General features: G+C 36.4%; 2 protein-coding genes and 1 long non-coding RNA gene across 7 annotated transcripts; 1 reads left to right on the top strand and 2 right to left on the bottom strand.

Moving 5' to 3' along the window:
* Window positions 1-3,046, top strand: LOC140959156 (uncharacterized). 3 transcript variants are annotated; one of them, XR_012171933.1, is made up of 7 exons: window positions 1-33; window positions 124-239; window positions 336-434; window positions 719-1,362; window positions 1,796-1,885; window positions 1,962-2,650; window positions 2,735-3,046. It is a non-coding gene; the product is annotated as an uncharacterized lncRNA (long non-coding RNA). The 3 variants fall into 3 exon arrangements; XR_012171932.1 differs by lacking the exon at window positions 719-1,362 and having other exon boundaries at window positions 1,962-2,193; window positions 2,395-2,650; XR_012171931.1 differs by lacking the exon at window positions 719-1,362.
* Window positions 3,047-3,915: 869 nt separating this feature from the next.
* LOC140959833 (thiamine pyrophosphokinase 1-like) lies at window positions 3,916-6,014 on the bottom strand. Of its 3 annotated transcripts, none has more exons than XM_073417858.1 (6): window positions 5,752-6,014; window positions 5,550-5,646; window positions 5,325-5,431; window positions 4,929-5,027; window positions 4,412-4,661; window positions 3,916-4,287 (listed from the first exon to the last, which is right to left on the bottom strand). In XM_073417858.1, exons 3-6 carry the CDS (start codon window positions 5,367-5,369, stop codon window positions 4,166-4,168), a joined length of 516 nt encoding a protein of 171 aa, XP_073273959.1. In that variant the 5' UTR covers window positions 5,370-5,431; window positions 5,550-5,646; window positions 5,752-6,014; the 3' UTR covers window positions 3,916-4,165. The 3 variants fall into 3 exon arrangements, with proteins under 3 accessions (XP_073273959.1, XP_073273958.1, XP_073273957.1); XM_073417857.1 differs by having other exon boundaries at window positions 3,916-4,306; window positions 5,325-5,397; window positions 5,752-6,011; XM_073417856.1 differs by having other exon boundaries at window positions 5,325-5,397; window positions 5,752-6,002.
* Window positions 6,015-6,552: 538 nt separating this feature from the next.
* LOC140958646 (uncharacterized) lies at window positions 6,553-15,718 on the bottom strand. Its single transcript, XM_073416166.1, has 28 exons — window positions 15,584-15,718; window positions 15,380-15,472; window positions 15,060-15,243; window positions 14,536-14,660; window positions 13,394-13,516; window positions 13,135-13,278; window positions 12,294-12,949; window positions 11,613-11,734; window positions 11,448-11,539; window positions 11,113-11,329; window positions 10,959-11,022; window positions 10,459-10,607; window positions 10,287-10,357; window positions 10,012-10,185; window positions 9,858-9,929; window positions 9,413-9,514; window positions 9,243-9,332; window positions 8,854-8,929; window positions 8,668-8,764; window positions 8,459-8,528; window positions 8,180-8,359; window positions 7,939-8,061; window positions 7,768-7,851; window positions 7,499-7,683; window positions 7,251-7,389; window positions 7,089-7,148; window positions 6,844-6,948; window positions 6,553-6,770 (listed from the first exon to the last, which is right to left on the bottom strand). The coding sequence occupies exons 2-28, from the start codon at window positions 15,461-15,463 to the stop codon at window positions 6,657-6,659; spliced, it is 3,702 nt and encodes a 1,233-aa protein (XP_073272267.1). The 5' UTR covers window positions 15,464-15,472; window positions 15,584-15,718; the 3' UTR covers window positions 6,553-6,656.
* Between the last annotated feature and the right edge of the window lie 482 nt (window positions 15,719-16,200).

The raw sequence follows: 16,200 nt of genomic DNA on the forward strand, positions 1-16,200 counted from the left end.
TTTCGGAATGCCTTTTCTAGGGCTAGAATTCATGTATGATGATGTTTAAGTGTTGCGTTGGTGTTGTTTTTTATGTCCTATGATTACAAGCAGTCTCACAATATCCTTTATTCATGTGAGAAGGTAAAGGAATACGATTCAACCCGTTCCAGAAGCCGCAGCCGCAGCCCTTCTCACTCAAAAGGAAAGAGCAATGGTCGCGGCCGGAGCGCTAGTCTGAGCCACAGCAGGAGTAAAAGGTTGAATTTTGTTACCATGTGATTTCTTTTTTGCTTCTTGGTCTTGTGGCTTCAACAGTTATGATAAATTTATTTTCTCATTGTTGCTCGTTACAGCAAGTCACCAAAAAGAAAAGCATCACGCCGCTCAAGAAGCCGTTCAAAGTCTGTCTCTTCTCGGTCGTGTTCTGGGTCAAAAGCACGCTCTGTGTCAAGGTAAACCTTTTTCTATGATTATTTTTTAGTGCTAGTAACAGATGTCTCTTTAGAGAAGGCGCACCCTTTCTTCCTTTGATACTCTATGTGTGACTTTATACATTGTAAATCTCATTTACTACTAGTTTCGATTTCTTTGCTTGATGCATCTTTATGGTTCAATTGAATAATTTTTATGGGGCCTCATTTATCTGTCAATTCTTTTGCCAGCATAGTCTGATTTCTCTACTCTCGACCAAATGTTCTGTGTGATAGATACATTTTGTATATTTTCATCCTTGTAGATCTCAAACGTAGGAAATTTTCTATCGTTGGAAGAGGCTGTCCTGGTATATATTTGTAGTGACTTGGGCTGGTAATCTAGAGTTGGAATCTTACTGTTGGTCTGGTAAAGAATTTCCTGATGATGAATGGACCTAAAAAATGTATTTGAGGTGTATCTTTGTTTGATTCAAATTTTGTTGTAAACCTGTTTCCTGTTCCTATGGAGTTGAAGTTTCAGATCAGCTTTCTGTCATGTATAGGTTTTTATTGATGCTTTCTCATTTCAGATTACTTCAATGGGATATTCTTTTGAACTTACATTTTAACTGATTCATTTGTGGGTAAGTTTTAGAAATTAGAAGTGTTTCGACGTGGTGTAAACAGACTAGACAGATGCCGGAAGGCGGTTTTATTATCGAGGATGCTTCTTTTAGGGTTGGCAGATCGGGAAGTTTTATTGATTCCTGTTTTAATAACGGGAAAAAGTATTTCAGTGAAACTTTTTTTGAAAAATTATAACTACAGTCCCACCAGTCACTTTTGAATCTTCCTGCACTTGGTTCAAGAGAGTTTTTACGAGCAATGGTGATGCATGCATATACTCTCTTGATGCTCTTGGGAGTAGCCTCTTGAGGGGTGGGGCACAACTGTGATTTAGTAAGAGGTAAAATTGATGTATTTTTAGGAGGCATCTGCAATTGTTAATATACAGAGATGCATAACATGAAATTGCTGTATGTATGAATCATGCCACTTTTTTTAGTTGCATTGAGCCATTGACATTTTTCAGTAATTTTCAAGGACCTTCATTGGATAATGGCAAATTTTTTTTTGGAACAAGTGAAGTACCAGGTTCAAGCTGGATCCTGGGATTAACTAACATGGGAATAATTTAGAAAATGCCAAAAAAACACTGGACATGGTAAAAAGTGTCTTCTTACAACCCCCACCCCCAGGTCCCAACCTACACTGAAAAGAATATTATACCTTGCCCTTCTTGATTTTTTTATCTGAGTGTTAAGAAATGTGCCCACTCTCAAACAACATTTTTCTAATTCTTTGTTTGTGAACATGGGATTGCCTCTTTGTCTTTTTAGATATGGATATTTGCGCTATGTGGGGATTGCATATTAGGATCTGGTTGGGTGATATCGATTCAGTTGGCTGCAATTCTTTTCTTTGTGGAGGTATGCTGTTATATAGATGGTAACTTAAGAACCCTTCATGATGACTCTAATCTAATGAGCATCACAATGTCCATAGATTGGAAACAATGAAGACTATGGATTACAATTATGAAGCTGGACAGTGAACTAATTGCCATTTGATTAAGGGATCACCTTTATGCAGTGGAAATGTATAAACCGTCTCCAATGCTGCTAAGCTACCAAAGCATTCTATCAGATTGTTTATTCGTTCCTTTGATATCTTTCGTATTGGTCTTTCAAAGAGCTTTTGTTGGCTGTGTGTCAAGGTCTCATTTCTTTTTCGTTAGGTAGGTTGCTTGCTTAGGTGGGCTTTGTTTCTTCTGTTCTGTCAAGTTTTTTTGTCATACTGTTTGCTAAAATATTTTTGAGCTTCCTGTCTATGTTGGTCATGGTCACACTGACATGGAAGTGACATCAAGGAACTTGGATCAAACTTGTTAAGAGGCTCATCAGGATATTAAATTAGGTTGTTTCTGGAACTTTTGCAGATCTCCATCAAGATCCAGATCTCCAAAACCATCTGTAAGTTTATCCTCGAGTTCGGTTAATGTTTGTCTTCCTTGGTTATGTTTACAGTTGGATTGTTGTTGCGTGCATGGTGCTTTTCTGCCACCACATTCTTTGTATTTGCTTTTCCCTGTTTATTTCTGACAAGTTTCAGCACCAGAAACTAGCAAGTAAGAGTCCAAAAGCACGCAGTCCAAGCAGGAGCCCCAGTCAGAGTCGTAGCAGGAGTCTTTCTAGGTTCTCATCTTTGTGTTGTCCATACATTGCAGTAACATACTAATTTACCTGGATTGAGTACGTTTCTTAATTTTATTTCAACAGATGAAAGATTGGCTGATCTGATGAACGTTGATGCTGTTATCTTGGTCAATTAATCATGGTTTGAGATGAACTAAGTTATCTGTTATAATCTGTGGACAAATTGTTGCAATTCTTGCAGAAGTATGTCGGTGTGTTAAGAAATATTCGTCCGTTTTATTTCCCGTTTTGTAGTTCTAAACGCAATGAGAAGCTCCAATACTTGAAGACTGCTATCTTCTACCATTGTTCACCCCCACCTGATATTGAGATTGTTTGCGACATCTGTGATTTCGTGCTGTATTAATCGTGCAGAGTGCTGCTATTTTAAGCTTAGTGCTTAGTTTTTTGTTATTAAAATTTTTGGGATTGGTGAATTCTTGGATGTTGGTCGTCAGGGGTCAGTTTTTAAACTGGTCTTTGTTAATTTCTTATTTAAAATGATTTTCGACTAAAAACACGTAATGTAATATGTTGGATATTGCCTATTTTGATGGTGATAATTTTTTTCGATTCAAAATTTTAACTCAATTGTCCTGTGATAATCAGTTGAGCTTCATTCCAGTTAGTCCTTGAATATTTTCAATGCTGGAGAAATTATTTTTGACAGCCGATGTTCACCATCTATGGTGATAAAACCTACTCTTGGTGATGAAGGGCTTGAAATTCTTCTTTTCTTTTCTTGTTAATTGGTATAAATTGTGCGCGCGAGATCAAACATTAATGTTCAAATCTTTGGGCGATCGATTGGTTTTTAGCGAATAAGTATTTGGTCTCCCATGATCCAGCTTCTGATATGGCCACACGCTTCTCCTTGCTGCGAGTCATTTTAGGTACTTACCTGTAATGTCTCGTTCTATTAGTCACTGGTTAATTCGAGGCTGGTGTTGAATATTCGGGGTCCATTGATACCATTGTGATCGATCATAACCAGGCTCTAGTCTTTACCTCTGTCCATCGTCCCTTCGTACATAGACAGTATAATGATATGATGCAGTAAACAGTATACACGATAATATTTTCATTGATGAAATGCTGAGGGCCACTAATTCTCGTACCGAACCCTTTTTGGAATCCCTCTCACTTTGTGTTTTGTCAAGGCAATTGGAGACCCTGGAAGGTGAGGCAGATGATGCAAAGGGAGAATCTACGGGAAGAAGTTGGTCGACGGACAGCACAATCCAATGGCTAACAGTGGCTTCCAATAAACCAACAATTTTTCATTTATACAATAATATATTAATCACGGTCCAATGCGATGTATTCCACACGTATGGTATAGAAAAGACATTCAAACAAGTTTTAAAATTATTTCATCTTTCAGCAATAAATGCCGAGAGGCAAGAATCTTGAAACTATACAATGCGACATCATCTTAATGAAAAACAAAATCGACCTTTACTTATTCACTCGGACCTAATGAATGTCTTCAAACTCTTCGTGCTGCTGCCTTAATCATAATGCCTTTCTTATGGAAATAGTCCAAAGAAGGTCGGAGTCAGATCTCACGGTTATTATATCCTCTTTAACGATATTGGATGTGCTAATGAGACCACCGAATCTCATTTCCGTATTGGCTGAAACACAATGCATTAACTAACAACATATCAAGCTAAGAAATAAATATAACACACATCAATAAATCAGAGCTCGAGCTGTATTCTTGACAGTGTAAAATGTATTTAGTTTAGCAAAACTTACTAAGATTCCACTCGAGCCCCGTGGTTGAGGTGCTTTTAGAGGGTGCACCAATAGGGACGAGGCCACAATGTGGACCCTCGACGCTTGGTTGGATATGAATCTCATGATTATGACTACGTGGAAGAAGTTGGATGAGGCAATCATCAGATAGAAGAACTATCCTTGTGCTTGAGAAACGGCATATAACATTGATATTCCCAACCTCGTGGTCAAACCTTCCGCCAAGTGCACCAGCAACAAGAATGCGTAGCTGAAAGAAACATGCAATTATAACCGAATGCAAGCTTAAATAAATATAGAAATGTAAAACTGAAAAAGAACAATAAAGGAGATCGAAGATCTCTCACTTAAAACTCTATCATATTCCCATCAAAATAGATATCATATTATTAAAAAAATCAATCAGAAAATAAATCCTTCCCTGGTTCTTGATGGTTTTCAATTTTGAGGCGGTGAAATAATTAATATACAGCAAACAAATACCCACAAAATCAAGATTTTGAGCATGAGAAAATACATTTTGATTAAGCCGATCTGGTAAATCTCGAATATATGCCACACATTTGTGTAAATCTGTGGTGTCCTGATCATGGGAAGCATCGACTATTTCAGTCCCCTGCATTTGACAAGTAAATATGACAACTTAGAAAATAGATATTTGGAAATGCCAAAGAATTAGAGTATTATATGTAAAGCTAAATCTAGAGAAAGATATAAGATGCCGATTTCAACACGATCATAAAAAAATGTGTCAAGGTGACTTTTTTCGAAAAAAGAAAGCAACGGTCATAAAGCTATGCGTGAATCATTCGGAAACGAAGAAACAAACTTAGGATCCATTCATAGCTATCATTTTTTGGTTAAATCAGATGTCCAAATGACTGTTCAAGCGAAAAGCAAATAATTAACTAACTGCATTTTTGTAGAACTCCAAAACTTCTGCTCTGATTGAATCCATGTCTCCTTTGATCACATCTGGCTTATACCTGGACCACACACAAAATCCTTAAGAAGCAAATGCTGCATATCACCACCACCATTTTCAGTTCAATTTATCAAAAGGATATCTCCTTATTATAACAATATCTCTCATTTCACAATCTCATTGATTCCAGAAACATAGAATCAAACTACAAACCTTTTGCGAATATCCAAAGGCTCCGCTTCAGGGAACAGCAGCGGTAACTCGTCATACACCCTGTTCGCTCCACCGTCCGCACATACACGAAATTGTGCTGAAAACCCAATACAAGATCTCAGAATAATTTGAACGAAGCAAAAAAAAAAAAAACACATACACACACACACACAATCTCGAGATTTGGATGCATGACAATTACAGTGCTTCCAGAGAAGAGGAGTAAATCGAGGCAAACGTTGGTTGAGCAAAACCAGAGCGTAATCGCTACTACCAGAAGAAAGATTCGGCAGGAGGAATGCAGAAGAGTGGATCATCATTGATTCTGCGAACTCCGTCGCGATTTTCATAAAAGTCAAAATAAATAAATAGTATGTAATCAGTTACATGTCGAGAATATCCTTCTACCACTTTCTTTTTGATGGTCAAAGATTTATCTTATTTTATAATAAAAGATCCATCTTCAAAGTTTTTTTGTTTGTTTTTTTATATGATTGAATTAATTATTTAAACATATTTTTAATTTTCAAACTAATAATTTTTCATCTAAAATATATATAAATATAGATATAAACATGATTAAAAAAATTACAAAATTTATACAAAAACTTCAACTTTAATTATATGATAATAAAGAAAAACTTGTGTGAGACGATCTCACAGGCCGTATTTTATAAGACAAATCTCTTATTTGAATCATCTATAAAAAATATTACTTTTTAAGTTAAGAGTATTACTTTTTATTATGAACCACGAAAAAATATTACTTTTTATTGTGAATATCGGTAAAATTGACTTATCTCACAAATAAAGATTCGTGAGACCGTATCACAAGAAAAGATTCGTGAAACCGTCTCACAAGAGACCTACTCATAATAATAATGTATAATTTTCAAGCTTCTTATTTTACCTTTATTTACAAAAACTTCAATTATAAATTATTATTTTATTTTTATTTAAGATAAAAAGAAAGCATAAAAATAAGTCTTGGTAGGTCAAACCGTAAAGCAAAAAAGAATAGAGGATAGACTAATAAACATATGATACATGAAACAAACTTGCAGGTGAACAAAAACTGAACATTGACAATCTGTACAATATCTTCTTCTACATGAAGTAGCTAAGCGACGTCTTCTTTCTTGATCCGCCTTCTCCATAGAGATCGTTCCATTGGAGAAGCTCGTTTGTGTTCTGTGACTCTGATGATACACTTGCACAGACCTGTTGGTTTTTTATCAGAGAGAGAGAGAGAGAGAGTTTCAAAAGGATGAATCGACAGTAGAAATAAACGCACCTGTTCGTGTGCATATCTAAAGTCCTCCATACTCAGTGGCCGTATATCAGCACTGCTGCATAATGCAGGTAATGGTTTCTTCTCTGCTTCCGCCAACGCTTTCTCCTATAAATTTACGACATATTAGCAATGCCATATATCCTTATAAATAGTTTTACAGATTAGAATGAGAGTGAATGCCGGTAACAGCTACGAGACAGCAAGATTCGGGATGTACGAGCACAAGCACACACACACATACGAACCTTTTTCTCCTTCTCCAAAATTTCTCTTATAGGACGATGTGCAGCTGTCACGCAGAGATTCTGGAAAAGAGGAAAACTCGATTAAAACCATGGCTAGAATCCCAAATACAAAAAACGAAACCAAGTTGAGATGACATATAAAATGCAGCATTCTACACAAACCTTTAGATCACTTCCCGAATACCCTTCTGTCATGCTAGCAATAGCCTGGAAATCAATTGACGGGACCAATTCTTCCTTGGCTAACATCACGCTCAATATTTTCTCTCTGTTTTGAGCATCTGGCAAGTTAACCATCAGCCTGCGTGAAATATATATAATAGTATTTCAGAGTTGTGGTCTCGCTTGCGTGCATTAAAAGCTTTTCTTTGGAAGAAAAAAACAAGTTACTAGGTTTAGCAACAATAGACCTCCTTGGAAGCCTCCTAATAACAGCCTCATCAAGATCAAAAGGTCTATTTGTAGCAGCAAGTACTAGCACACGTTCCTTATCCTTGGTACGCAAGCCATCCCAGTTCACCATAAATTCATTCTTCATTTTGCGCATTGCTTCATGCTCACCAGGGTTTTCCCGTCTCCCTAGCATGCTATCAACCTGTGGCAACAAAGATAAAAAAAATGAGGAGTAGAAGAGTGCCAAGAAGAAAAAAATAGAGGATTATCGGGGTAGTACACCAACCTCGTCAACAAATACAACACTAGGGGCAATTTTGCTAGCCAAAGTGAAGACAGCTTTCACATATTTTTCTCCTTCACCAAACCACTATTCGAACAAATAGGCCATGTTAATTTTTAAACAGCAAACCTGTGCAATAAATGAAACCACTTGACGGCTAATCAAGAACTATACTTTTGATGTTATGCTTGACATTGATATGTTGATGAAGTTTGCACCAGCTTCAGTTGCAACAGCTTTTGCAAGCATAGTTTTGCCAGTACCAGGAGGTCCAAATAGCAATATTCCCTTACACGGCTGCCACGAGCGACAAAGTCAGAAACAAAAAACCAAATATATGACCTAACCTACTATACATATATAAATGATGACTGATCATACTTCTAAAAACGTACAACAGCTGAAATTCACTTGCCTTTGTTAGCTGCCCTTTGCTGAACAATTCTGGCCTCTGCAGCGGTAGCATCACCAGTTCCTTCAAAGTCTCCTTCACATTTTCCAAAGCACCAACGTCATCAAAAGTAACTCCTATATCATCGGGTGGAATAACCTCACCGAGGAGCCTTTTCTCAAATTCATTTTCTGTAACTACATCCTGAAACTCAAGCAGAGTCATTCTCTTACTCCGGATTGCATGAAATATTGGGAAACCATGAAGCAAACTTAACTACGAGTAACAGAGACACTGATTCACCTTAAGAGATTTCTTCAAATTCTTGTTTTCGTTTTGAAGTCCCTGCAGAATGTTGAGCCCATAACTGATACTGCAAGACAAGGCCAAAAGGGAAAACTATAAGAACGTGAACCAAAATGAGCTAGGCATTTTTCCTATGCTGCATCTCCAGTTATCTTTTAGTCTCAATCTGTTGATAGTGTTGACAGAAATGTACAAATAAAGTTCACCTCTGACTTGAAATGACAAGTTTTGACTCTTTGCTTGAAGCCTCTGAACAATGCATAAAGTGATGGCTTATAGCCCAGCCAACAATCTTTTCAACACCTGTCACCATGAGTCCAACAACATTACCAGTTGATTTAAGTACATTGTATCAAAGTTGAAGCTTTTAAAAATCGTATAAATTTACTAACTTTCAGTAGTCAAAGCTTGATCTTTGATGCATAAAGTTTCCAGATCAGGGCAACAAAGGCCAATTCGATTTAGAACCTGAAATTCATATTAATAAATAGAAAGAAAATGTGTAAAATCATTCAAAGATTAAAATCATACGGTAAACATTTGAGTCAAACCAGTAAGAAATGTTCGAATAAAATAGTTCATGACATAGTTTCGTAACATTTCCATTCTAAGTTTGCTAATAACGTCATCATTACCACACTTTCTCACTACTGGTGATCAAGTTAAAAAAGCTTTCCAAGGAAATAACCAAATATAATCCCCTCATATAACCAAGCGAATCATGTAAACTAGATGCAATTTCATATGTGTAAATATGGGTCAGTTGACAGATGTGACTGACCGAATCAACGCTAGCAATGTTTGACTGTGATTTCATTGTCTCAATATCACGATCCAGGTGTTGTTTCCAGTCCGATAGAGCTTTTTCGTCCTGTAAAAGTGGAACAACTTTTACAGCCTGCTTCCTTACTAAATATAGACAACAACAATATTATAAATCGATTTTTTTACCTGAGGAGCCTGTATCGTCACTTTGTTTGGGAAAAGACGGGTAAGCTGCTTCATTGTTTTCGGAGTTTCCTTACTTCTATCATTCAATCTACCAAAATTATCCTTGATAAAGAAAATGAAGTGCAACCATAGTTTAGATACTCTGCATGACCACGAACAGGAGAGCACATATGCATGCACAAATATCACCAATGACAAGTATGCATGAATCCAACGAAGAAAAGATACATAGTCAAGTGTCTTTTCAGTGTGTTCTCAGTTAGTAGAGTTCCCTCACCCCTTGAATCATTTGAAATAGACGAAAACTATTGTAGAACAAATTAAAGGGCCAAGAAAAATTGAACATAGTACTAGGAAGTTCCATATAAATAATAACAAATGAATCACTTACATAATAAAATAAAAAAGCAGGAAAGAGGACAAATAAAGATGTTCTTTGGCATACCGGGAAGGTAAGGTCAAGCAGTGCAGTTTGGTTGCTCCCAAATTTTGTGAACAATAATCCACCAGGATGAGACTGGAATATGCAGCAAGCACAAGTAGTGTAAGCCCTAAAATATGCAGGGACAACTTGATAAGGAAAATAAAGCTAAACTAACCTTCTCTTTCCGGTTGTCTGTGTGAGTATGAGAAGCTATTACAACAACATTCTCTGGTAAATTTTCGAGTTTATTTTTAAAAGCTGCATACGCTTCAGGATTTCCCACCAAGCATTTCTCAACGTCTTTCACAAACAAAATTAATGGACAAGTCTTACTTTCTAGGGAAGCAACCTACAGAAATTACAGTATTTACCTCTAGTAAGAACACAAATACAGAGCATGACAGAAATTATTCTGAGAATAGCAAACATAATTATATTTAAGGTACTCACCTCAAAGAGTTCATTGATGACAAGCTTGTCTGTGTCATCAGCATTAGAACTATCAAGACGTAATGAGTCAGCTGCATAGAAAGAAAACAGGACAGCCACCACTGAATTAAGGAAAATTATGTTTGATAACAGGTATAAATTGAAGGAAAATAGATAGATAAGAAATAGTTACCAGCACAAAAGAACCCATGATCTATTTCACAGTTGCCCCCAAGATCAGTACCATCTGGAATTGTCCTATCAAATCTAACCCCAATTTTAGAAGAATCATTTTGCTCAAAAGCGAGTACCACCTTGCCTCTGTAACCATATGTTGGACCCCTGCACATAAAACATGATACAACACCACATAATAAAAGAATGAATCCCAAAATAGATAATTCGTTATCAAGTCCCAGAAATGGGTGTGGTTTTGACTCTCATATTCCTGGTTATGTATAAAAAAACTAGCATAATTCCTCATCAAACGTGTGCACAAAAACACAACTGAAACCAAAAGCGTGAAAGTACACAGTAGAACGTGTAACCAGTGAATACAGCAGTTTTGTTGTTACCAGGAGACCATCAGCTAATGGTCAACTCTATCAGTAAACATAAGTTTAGAAAAAGAATAAGGAAAACCATCCAAAACTTGTTATCTAGGAAACTAAATCAACTCGGTAGGACAATTACCTTATTGGAGTTTGAGTAGGAGAAAACCCAGATGGTAACAAACCCACATACTTCACTCGGTCACCTGCCAAAACAACAAAGAATTTCAACCAACAAAGTACATGCTATCAACGCAAAATACAGAATATCAACAAGAAAAAAAAATTGAGTTTACCGTATTTAAAAACATAGTTTTTTGATGAAGCAGTGGATGCCTCCTGCTTAGGCTGGGCTTGGGAGCTTATGGTAGAACCACCGGTAATGTCAGCCTCTACGCTTGAGGCAGGTTTCTTTAGCTGCAATGTAGTGGCTGCAGCCCGTTTAGTAAACACACTTGTTCTCTCAGGCTTTGAAGTTTCTTTCACAGAATCAGGTTCCTTTGATGATGTTCCCTGGATAAATTTTTCTAACTTTCAATCATTATAAACCACATGATTTTGGATACAATAATGAACAACTTCATCAAGGAAACCAGGAACACATTAAAGGAAAGCAGGTGAGGATGCTTACACCAGGCAGTATAATAGAATCAACTATGAGGATTCTCGCACTAAAATATTTCGCTAGTGCCTTAGTCAAGGTTTCCTGATATATCTCCGAACCTAAAAGGAAGAAGACTAAGAAGGAAACAAAAGTAATATGCCATAACAAGACATAAAAAGGATGAGCTACCACCTGCAGGTCCTGATAATAAAATTCTCGGACACAATGTAGGGAGAGCTGAAACATATTTTGCAAGTTTGTTACACTTGAAATGTATGAACGTTGATGCAATAAGAACATTCTTCGTGGTTTCACTGTCAGCACAAACAAATTGCAAAAAATAACTATGTCAAGGAATAAAGAATGAATAGCATATACTTAAATAATGGTTAATCACATGAAACAAAGTAACAGTCAATAGCTCAAGTCCATTAACAGAGACAGAGTATTGAAAGCAGAGGATTGGCAAGCACAAATCCCTCATTTCACGCACATAGATAGGACTGAACAATGTGCACCAAACGAATGAATAAATGCTCATTTACAAATTGATACATACAGACACACAGGTATATCGATCAAAATTCAGTTCCATGGCACAACAAAACAAACATCTGCTTTTAATTGAGAATAACAAGATGGTTCTAGATATAACAATGTTTGAGCACACGTTTTTTTACTTGGCTGCAGACACATACATATGCTTCAGTCTTTCTAAAAGCAAATGATTAAAGGACATATTCGACGTATATTTAGTTCCATTTCGATCATTGTTGTCACTATATTTAATAGAAGTTATCAGTAGTGGTAAGTGAACCATAATGAAAGATGTACATAGACAAGGATGCATACAACAAAATTTGATTTTTTTACCTCAGATAATATGGAAAGTTTTCAAATGAAATGTCACTATTTTTGCAATCAAGTAGTCCTTGTTGTAAACCATCTTTAAACGCCTGGTGCCTTAATGATATCGAAACAGGAACATCTGATTCCTTCCGCTGATCTCTGAATGCCCCCCTATGCTCATCAAGGATTCTAGATATGCTGCGACTTATATCAAACTCGGGAGATGTAGAACCAGCTAGAATCTGCAAAAATGGCCTCAAGTCATTGCTTTCCGCAACAATCTTCCTACTCTCTGCATCAACATTTGAATTTCCATTGGTAACATCAGGAGATGGAGCGAGAGTCTTTGCAAGAATTGATATAGGAATGTCATCCTCTTGATCAGAGGTATCCTTCATTTCAGCATCCTCCACATGGTTGTCTAACTCTTCACAAGCAGAAGGTAATGCTGGCAATTCAGAACCGTGTCGTGTATCTTCATCATTTTGAGATGGAGGAAGAAGGGATAATTCTTTACGAAGATTGGATAGTGATGCAAGAGTTGAGGCAATGGTACAACGGTCTTCTGATATTGCTTCTGTATGTAATTCTTTTACTGGTTCACTGTGATGTTCTAACAAGTTAATTGAATGTGGCACACCCATAGTAGCATCACCGTTATTGGTGAGTTGTTGAAAAATCTAATAGTGTGTCAAGGAAACACACTATTGTCTGGTACAATTTGAAAAGGTATACTTCTCAAGTTTATCTGTGTGAAGAAAACTAGAATACGAGGATGACTCTAATAGCTATAAACAAAAAATTACAACTCACAAAAATAAAGGAAAAAAATGCAGCACTATCAATGCTTCTGTAACAAGGATACATAAGCATGTTTACCAGACGAGTTAAAAACCACTTCATCTCCTTCATTTAGATGAATACTGGAATCTTTGGAATAAACCTTGCCATTCACTTGAACAGCCCCTTCATTTCCAGTTATTTCAAGCAATGTAACCGACACTCCTCCCTGGAAATAACAAATAAAGTGAAGACTGAAGATTCATAAAGTAATGAAATCGATGAAAATCTGAAATCTAGAACCATGGCAGTAAGACAAAAAAAGGAAAAAAATCAACATGTACCTCGGATTCAATGTGCTTCAGACTACAAAAGGATTTACTAACTTCGGCATCTCCCACACACAAGTCGCATTGATGACCTTGACCAACAGTGAAAGTGGTGCGCTGCATGACAATATGTGGGCTCTGCAGCACACAGATACAGTTAACAGGCATGGAAATAGACAGGTTAATAGACATCTCTCAAAGACAAGCAAAAGTGGACTTGGTACACATACAAACAAATAAATCTAAATTTTGAATAATACACTTTTCAAACCAAAATAATGTGTTTTTGGACACAACTTATAGAGTTATTAGGTTTGAAAAATTACATCCCGAATAAATTTACGATATTGATCAAACATTTTATGTTGTTATCAAAGACTTCAAGCAGCTAGATGCAGCAGATAATTTGTGATAGTTATGAACTATATGGTGCCACCATAAACCTATGGATAGATAAGCATGGCCTCGTAAATACTTGGGAGTTGGGACTTTACTCCATAAAGATTAATAATACTGTAGGCAAACAATGGCGCGCACACAGAATTCTCAATCTACTCCTTTGATATTACACTCATATTTCCTTTTTTTAGCTTGAATAGCATGTACACAAGCTTAGACAGTGAATCTATGTCAACATAAGGACACTTTGCTCCATATCAAGGATATCTAAATTTTGCAGAATCTCTTAAAAGATCAAAGTCTTCGACTTTTCCTTGAGATTAGTTTATTCATTGTAGTAGACTTTGGGCTTTTTAGGGAAAATAAACTTTTTGGGGTCATAAATCATATTCTTAATTGACAAAGGTCAATGATGGACCACCAAAAAACACCAGCCAAAGCTTCAAAAGTTACTCCGTCGACAATGCACTTCTGCAGGCATTCGGGCAGTCACAGTAAGGAGATGATTTTTGTCACTGTCACAAACTCGGTTACAAAGACGCACAAACACGCCCCACCTCCAGAACATGGAGACTCCACTGGAATTATTTAATATTTAAAAGGAAAGTTCACATTACACCATCATGAACCAATAAAATAAATCATTCTACGAGTATCTCTTAGTTTAAGGATTTCAACTCTTGATAACGATAACTCGTGCATTACAGACCTTTGTAAACAAAGAATACATGAAATTGAGTATAAAGGTATCAGCCTACCTGGGAGCACTGAGACAGAAGTTTTCCCCATGCAACCCCTTCATTGTATTTAACTTGACGTTTCTTCCCTCGATTCACTAACAGTCCACTGGGCTTCCCTTTTTCCACATCCATTGAAGAATTACCTGCATCAACAATAGAAAAAATTCAAGATGTTAAAAGAAGAAAATCAACACAATGATTGATTTCACTCTTTGAAACCCATTTTTTCCTAGTGTAATCCACACTTTATCATAATTTATACAACCATCACATCAAACACAGCTTAATAGTACTCATATTATAAAATCTTGCATTTGGGCATGCCCAGAAAAGCTCAAAACATAATTCCGAACCAACCTTTTCATCAAATAAATTCATTCGACAGAATAATTTATTCAAACCTCTAGCCCAAAACATTAAAAAAATAAAAAAAAACATTGAGCAAGAATTTACAAAAGATCGTCGGGAAACAATAATAATGAAATCAGAACACACGCAGGGCATAAGATCAATAATAATAATCGAAGAAACAGAAACATCACCTTCCACCGCCACTCCTGGCTGTTTTGTTACCGCCACAGCATCTGGTTGCTTTACGCTGCCACTATTGGCCAGATCAGCAGATCCAGCCTCATCTCTAGTCGATTCTTTCGTCACCACCGCTTCATCTACCACTTCGTTCGCGGACGGAGAATCGTTGGTCGACGAAGAAGACGCCTCTGACGCCTGTACACAGACAAAACCCCCCCAAAATTCAAAACCACCGCGAACCAAAAACAAGAACAAGAAACCCAAAAAAAGCATTCCACCCAAACCCAAAAGCTAAAGAAGCCAAGAAAACTCTAAACAATAAAAACCAAACCTTGGATCGCTTCCCGTTAGCCAGAGAAGACGATGAAGAAGAAAGAGGACGCTTAGAAGAAGAGCTCCGCCTCGTCTCAACCATGTTTCTGATCTAATCTTACAAAAAAAGCACAAAAGATTACAACTTTCAGAGAGAAAATACAATAAAGAACGCTATCAAACGAATATGAACAAGAATTACAATAAACATATACGTATATACATGAATCTATTATTATTCTTTAGTCCGAAACACAAAAGATATGCAGTGAGGGGAGGAGGAAGGAGCCCGCACTTGGAGGTTGGGTCATATATATAGTACACACACAGCTTTGACCTTTTGGCTTTCGGTGTATTCACATATTTTTTTAATTAATAAGTAAAATTATAATTATTAATTATTTTATTTAATTTTGGAAGTTACAGTAGTAGTTCAATTCTTGAGGAATAAGCGGGGTTTGGTTGCAGTGCGCTTTTAAACATGCGATTTTCCTATCAATATTATTTTTTTAAAATATTTCATAATAATTTAAACATTTTGATAAGTGATCTTTTTTGTTGTATGGGAAAAAATATAATTAAAGTTTTTACATACAACATCAGTGTGGATTATTCCTTTAGAATTTATAGAAAGAAATCTTGTAAAATTAAGTAGAACGATTTGGTGAGACGTTTGTATAATTGTATTGTATTTAACTTCCTCGAGAGAATTTTTGGCATCAAGGATTATCACTAGATTGAAATTCGGAAATATTTATCATCTATTGAAAGCTAACCGAATCGAAATGAAAATGAAGAAGAATTTTATGCTCAAATTAGATATGCCAGAGCTCGATTCGA

The sequence above is a fragment of the Primulina huaijiensis genome, chromosome 15 (assembly GCF_012295235.1).
Source record: "Primulina huaijiensis isolate GDHJ02 chromosome 15, ASM1229523v2, whole genome shotgun sequence".
Taxonomy (NCBI): domain Eukaryota; kingdom Viridiplantae; phylum Streptophyta; class Magnoliopsida; order Lamiales; family Gesneriaceae; genus Primulina; species Primulina huaijiensis.